Source organism: Vicugna pacos, chromosome 8, assembly GCF_048564905.1.
Source record: "Vicugna pacos chromosome 8, VicPac4, whole genome shotgun sequence".
In the NCBI taxonomy this organism is placed as follows: Eukaryota; Metazoa; Chordata; class Mammalia; order Artiodactyla; family Camelidae; genus Vicugna; species Vicugna pacos.
The window spans coordinates 45,627,076-45,633,075 of NC_132994.1; the positions used below are offsets into that span (position 1 = coordinate 45,627,076).

The 6,000-nt window shown below is 38.6% G+C and overlaps 1 protein-coding gene across 1 annotated transcript in view; it reads left to right on the forward strand.

The window, feature by feature from the left end:
* The window catches only part of NKAIN2 (sodium/potassium transporting ATPase interacting 2), an 865,819-nt gene extending 864,394 nt beyond the window's left edge, over positions 1-1,425 (forward strand). Inside the window, exon 8 of the mRNA XM_072965826.1 lies at positions 223-1,425. Coding sequence (XP_072821927.1) covers positions 223-232 — 10 coding nt within the window. The 3' untranslated portion in view covers positions 233-1,425. The remainder of the gene's footprint in view (positions 1-222) is intronic.
* The last annotated feature ends 4,575 nt before the right edge of the window (positions 1,426-6,000 follow it).

A 6,000-nucleotide genomic window follows, 5' to 3' on the forward strand; every position in this document is an offset into this window, starting at 1 on the left:
ATATTCATTTGACCCCAGAAAATGGATTTCAAATGACCATAAGTGGCCTCTCTATCCAGAAGGTTGCACTGAGAAAAAAGGAGAGGAAAATTGTCTATTTAAAGCACAATTTGGGCTTAAAACTTTTTTTTTTTTTTTGGCTTACTCTTGTGCTTGGAGAGGTGAGAAAAGAGGCTGAGCTCTCCCTCTTGACTAAAAACATCTTTTCTGTCTCTCTCTTAGGTCGAAATAATACAAATGGCTTCTGTATATCAGCTCCTGGACCTTTCAAAGAACTTGTTTCGCAGTGGCCTCCTGCATTTTTTTGAAGAGCAAGAAGCAACTGAGTTTAAATATATACATGTTAACAAAACAAAACATAAAGCCTCCACATACACTAGGACACACACACATACACACGCACACGCACATGCACGCACACACACACCCAGGCCGGCACACACCAATTCTACTTGGCCTCCTCTTTCTAACTGAAACAGACAAATATGCAGGACACGCCCATGGTGGATTCCGTGAAAGCAGGCTGCTTTCTCCCAGGCCTTTGGAAAGTTCATAAGGAGACGTGTTGGTGCCCTCTGCTGGCCATCACTCACTCCTCTGCAGCCCAGCCAGTCGGCCTCTGCCAGCTGCAAATTCATCTGGGGCACGTTAGTTTGAGAGCCCTGTCTTCTGCACTCCATAAGTCTCAACAGCACCACAGCTATGTAGGCAATGTAACTGCAAAAACAAACAAACAAAACATGCCATGACGACCTTGTATTCCAAATGGCAGATTGTTTGCCCTAAAGGCTGTACCGTCCATACTTGCCTTAACCCACCTAAGTCGTGCGCCTGAGAATCTCAGTGCAGACATCCCCCAGTCACTTCCTTTAGGCTAACACACTGCTATTAATTCCAAATGAGTTCGAGTCTGTGTGTCTCACGTCAAGAAACAAGACTGCATAGCTCAGCAGCTCCAGTGTGTCTGTGTACGAAAACTGCCAGCTGTCAGCCAAGTGCTTTTACCATTGAGCCTCCATGGTGGCCAAAAAGAGACAAGTGACAATAACAACAGTAACAATCTTCATCTTTATCATTCTTCCATAAGGTCTTCTTGAAGGGGTTGGGTGGGACAACGTAAAACATATTAATCTACTAAACTCATTAATCTACTGGAAGCAGAGAGCAGAAATGTCTTGATTCACTGATTTTATTTATTGCACTCTAGGTGCTTTTATAAGTATCTACAAATGTCTTTTATTAACACAGAAACAGCTGTGGATTTCTATCAACAGAGGCCAACTGATTATGTATTAGCTATGTTTACTCTTTTATATCTAATTCAAATCGAAGACCCTATGTAGGTGAACTTTTTTTCCTAACTTCAGCGTACGAGATTATTTTTGGGGTGGGTGGCGGGGGGGAGCAATAGTTATCTTGGTGAAATATTTGAGATCTCTTTGTGGTATTTGGGGGATCTGTTGTGTGTTAGAGTGCATTTTAATCCTCCTGTATTATTGTGGCAGAAAAAACTGTGCTGTTAACGTAGTTGGCAACAAGATGCCTTTGGAAACTTAATAGTAGGTCAATGTGTTTATGGAATATTCTGAATTCCTAGGAAATTTTGTTCTATATATTCAAGCATTATTTGGTTTTCATTAGTGGAAAACATAATTAGCTCAGGCTTGTCAGTAACTCAGATGAGTCATGGTGTTTTGTTTTGTTTTGTTTTGTTTTGTTTTGTTTTGTTTTGTTTTTGATCCACCTGAGACGCTAAAATCAATTTTTTTAACTAATACACCATCCTTAAATGCAGTGAAATTCAGACTTGAAAAGTTATAAATTGGCATGAAACAACTTTTTCTCTTTGTTTCTATGAAGTTTCAGTCATTGGATTAGCCTACTTTGGACATTAACCCATCCAAATCTACATAAATTATTCCCATTCCTGTGTCTGCATGATGTCTGTGATCTCCACACATATACATTTGAAAATGATAAAGTAACAAAGGTTACTATTAGAACATAAGCTACAAAAAAAAAAAAGGTTCCAGCACTTGTGCTTGAATTTTCTCAGTGGTTTGTATATGTTTGTCCATATATACATGTATAAAATATATAATTGCAAACATGTCAGTGAAACCTCAAATAATGATTTTATAGTGACATGCATGTTTAATGTATGAGAAAAATATTTACCAATATATCGTCCTTTGAGTCTTAAAATATAAATACTATACATGCCAGAAACTATCCTAATGTGACTATTAACGTGACTATTAATGTGACTATTAGAATGAGGTTTCGCTGTACATTCGTGCTGTGATGAGATTCCACCTTAGAAGACATGTATATGGATAGAGATTCAAATGCACAGAGAAATAAACCCTCATAGTCCTGCTTTAAGTTGCAGCCAAGTCACCATCTAATCACTACTATCATCACTACCAAAATTTTCAAAAACAGTTGTTGACTACTAAAAAGGAATCAGTGGACAGGGAGCACAGTAGTGTGATTCTATCTGGAAAAAACATCTAAGTTGTACAGCTGTATCCTCCTCAAAATCCGGTGAAGAATGCTATTTTTCTAGGCTGAGCTTTTGTTATAAACCTAATATTCAGAAGGCAAGAGTTACAATCCTGATGTGTCTTTTTTTTTTTTTGCGTTTGTTAATTCTGAATGTATTTTTAACAGAGTGATTTTTTTGACTTACTAGTGTAATTTGCATTTTAAAAATAAATGGAAAACCAATCAAGTTTCCGAGCCATCCCTGAAAGCCCTTGTTCCTTCTCAAAGTGTATTTGATAGTGTCACTGACAGGGACACCCTATTCTATTTACGTGGAGGCGGTGCTGCTGTTCGATGCTGTGCAGGGATGTGTCTGCCGTAAAAAGGAATTGCCAGGTCATGGCACCATTTTAGCTCTGTCATAGGTAACATGTACTTTCATTATCTTCCGACACTAAGGGTTCTTTTACAAGACTATTTGGAATAGACTTGCTGACATTTGGAGAACTTTTCTTTCCTCTTCTGTCTGGAATTCAGAGTTAGCATCAGGCTAATAGCTGACAGAAGGCACTATATTCAAAACCTTTGGTTAACATAGGTAGAGTTTCTCATTTGGGGGATGCCAACTTACTTAAATCATTTAAACTATTCATTTATTACCCCTTTGCTGACAGCTATGGTGAAGCATGTAGGGGTAGGATAGGCAAGGAAAAAAGCTTAACCTTTGGCATTTGTGATAGAATAGCTGCAATTTCTGCTGAGGTTACTGCATGTGCTCAAGGGACCGAGGGCTGGGCTATTCCCAGCTGATGGGGTTGCATCCTTCCTCTCACAGCACACAGACACACACCAGCCCCCAGAAGCTGAAATGCCAAAATTGATTGAGAATAAGACGTTGAGGCAGCATTCCAAGAAGCTGAAGATCAACTTGGAGCAGTTCACATGGTGAGAGCCTTGTAAATGATCAAGCCTGTTTTCACTTTTTTTCCCCATGTGAAAAGGATGCTGATGCAGGTTCATGGCAGGATGTGTGGATGACTTCAGGATGGTGCTTCCTGCTGCAAGGGCAAATGCACACAAGATCTCAGTTATGTAAAAAGAGACAACAGTTAATAGATCAACTCTTAAGAATAGACCATATGTACATATATATACACAGGATATGCACATATGTATATATGATCTAAAGGAAATATTCTTTATTCTGGAGTTCTCCATTAAATAAGGAGTGTGTTTGGTAAATACCATGTGGCACCTGGATCTTCATCTGGTAACTATTAAAAAACATAATCTCTGATACAGTGAAGCAAATATTCAACACTCCACTGTAGTATAACAAGTGGACTATTTAAACTCAGAAATAAAAACTCATTTTAAGTAGATCACTTTGTAGAACAAACTTCTGAGATATAAACCCATTCACTACAAAAAACATTAGACTAAGGCCCCCAGAGGTTAAGAGATTACTCAAGATTACCATTTATCATGAAAATGCAAATACCTCATCATCTACAACACATTCTAGTGTGTGTACTCTGGTCAGAATAGAATAAACTAGATCCCAGAAAACAGATTTGCCAAGTTACTCCGGACTCTGGAAATCACAATGGACCCTGATAAGGAAAACTCTAAGGCAGTGTAAGATGAGGAAATGCTTCTCAATCATTGTGCATTAAGTTCAGTATAGTCTCAATGTTAAATATGCTTTTTATTTTTTTAAAATATTTTATTTATTTATTTATTTTTATGTTATAGTTCTTTTAAATACAAATAACACATATCCATATATAAACATGCATATATGATATGATCTTACATATTTGTCAACCAATTATGTTCAGTTTTGGGGTTAGAAGTTTTTCTATTTCTTTTATAACACATTTATGAATAGCTAATATTAGAAAGATTAAGATTACTTAAACTCTTCCATCTTCAATACTTTCTATGATTGTCAAGATAATCTTTCTACAGACATTTTATCAGTCTTGGGTAAAATTACTGCACTCAATGCCTGTAATTAGGAAGCTTTGATAGTAAGATCCTTACATTACAAAAAAGAAAAAAAAAAAAAAAGATGAAGCCCAAATTGTTACTGGGAAAGGGGAAATAAGAATTACCTCAGTTCTTAGTCACACAAAAAAAAAGAAATTTTGACAAGAGACAAAAAGCATGATATAAGCAAGATTTTTATTAGTGAAGTAAAGAAATAGTGAAAGTTAGTACCCTCCTGAGAGAACTGGGAGCGGGCCACTCCAAGAGAGGGAAAATGGTGCCATTCCTTTGTTTTTCCTGTTTTTATATCCTGGTTTCATGATTGATTGATTGAATGATTGGTTGGTTGGTTGGTTGATTGATTGACAACTCAGGTTCCCTGCACTCTGGTTGACTGACAGCTTAGGTTCCTTGTGCTCTGGATTGTTCCTTTCCCCTTCCTCTCCCCCTGCCCCATGCTCATTTCTATCTAAACTACCTAACATTCCCCCCTCTAGTCATAGGACCCCAAATCTTTGGGACATAGAGGGTGATGACCTCTCTAGCTTCCTGCTGATCTGGGGCTACGATGGAGCTTGTTGGGGTCCCAGAATTGCTGGCTGTCACTGGGCAGGTGGTGAGTGAAGGGTCAGTGTCCATCGAGGGGCTTGTATAAAAGATGTCTTGGCCGATTGGTTGATTACCTTGTTGTATGGCCATTTGAAGTTGATCTCTAGACAAGAAATACATTTCATAGGAAAGTTGAAAAGATAGAGGTCAAATATATAGAGCTAATCCTAGCCAAGGAATGGAGGAGGCAAACAAGGGTCATACCTACTTAAATGGAAAAATTGTCTTTAAAAAATTAATTTCTGTGCTTTTTGTTGGTTTGGGTTTTAGAAAGCAGATGTTGGAATGTTAGACCAGTGAACTAAAGGAGGAGTAAAAAGAGGGACCCTTATGTCAGAGACATTTTAAATTAGTATTAAAACACTTTGATGGGATCCCTAAAAGAGAAAAGATTAGAGCCAGTAGACATTTAAGAGATTTATCTAACAGGGATCCATAGTCCCCTAGGGCGATGTAACAGTCTCACCGGAGTGTTGCTAGGAGGTTCACAAGAATATGTGGCTCCCATCAGTGAATCAGATCTCATCAGGGTTTTCCAGGGATTGGTTGGTGAGATCTGTTCTAGCTCCTAGAGAAATGGATAGGGTCTCATGATATAGGTGAAAGGGAAGAGACTCATCTGGTGATGGTAATAGTGTAGCAGGATTGAGTGTCCCACAAACGGAGACAGTGACATCTGAGTTTTCCAATAATAATGCCTGATATTTAAGAAGCCGAGCATCTGAGAGCCAGAAATGTCCCTTGCCTTTAAAAGATCAGAAACTTGGTGGTTAGCATATGTCTGTATAGGGGCCCCATATTTAGTTTAAAAGCTTCCTCCAGGAGACTGGAAAGGGCTCCCAACACTCAGGCAGGAAGGCCAGCCTCGAGCAGTGGGATCTAGCTGCTTGGAGAGGTATCCCATGGGCTGTT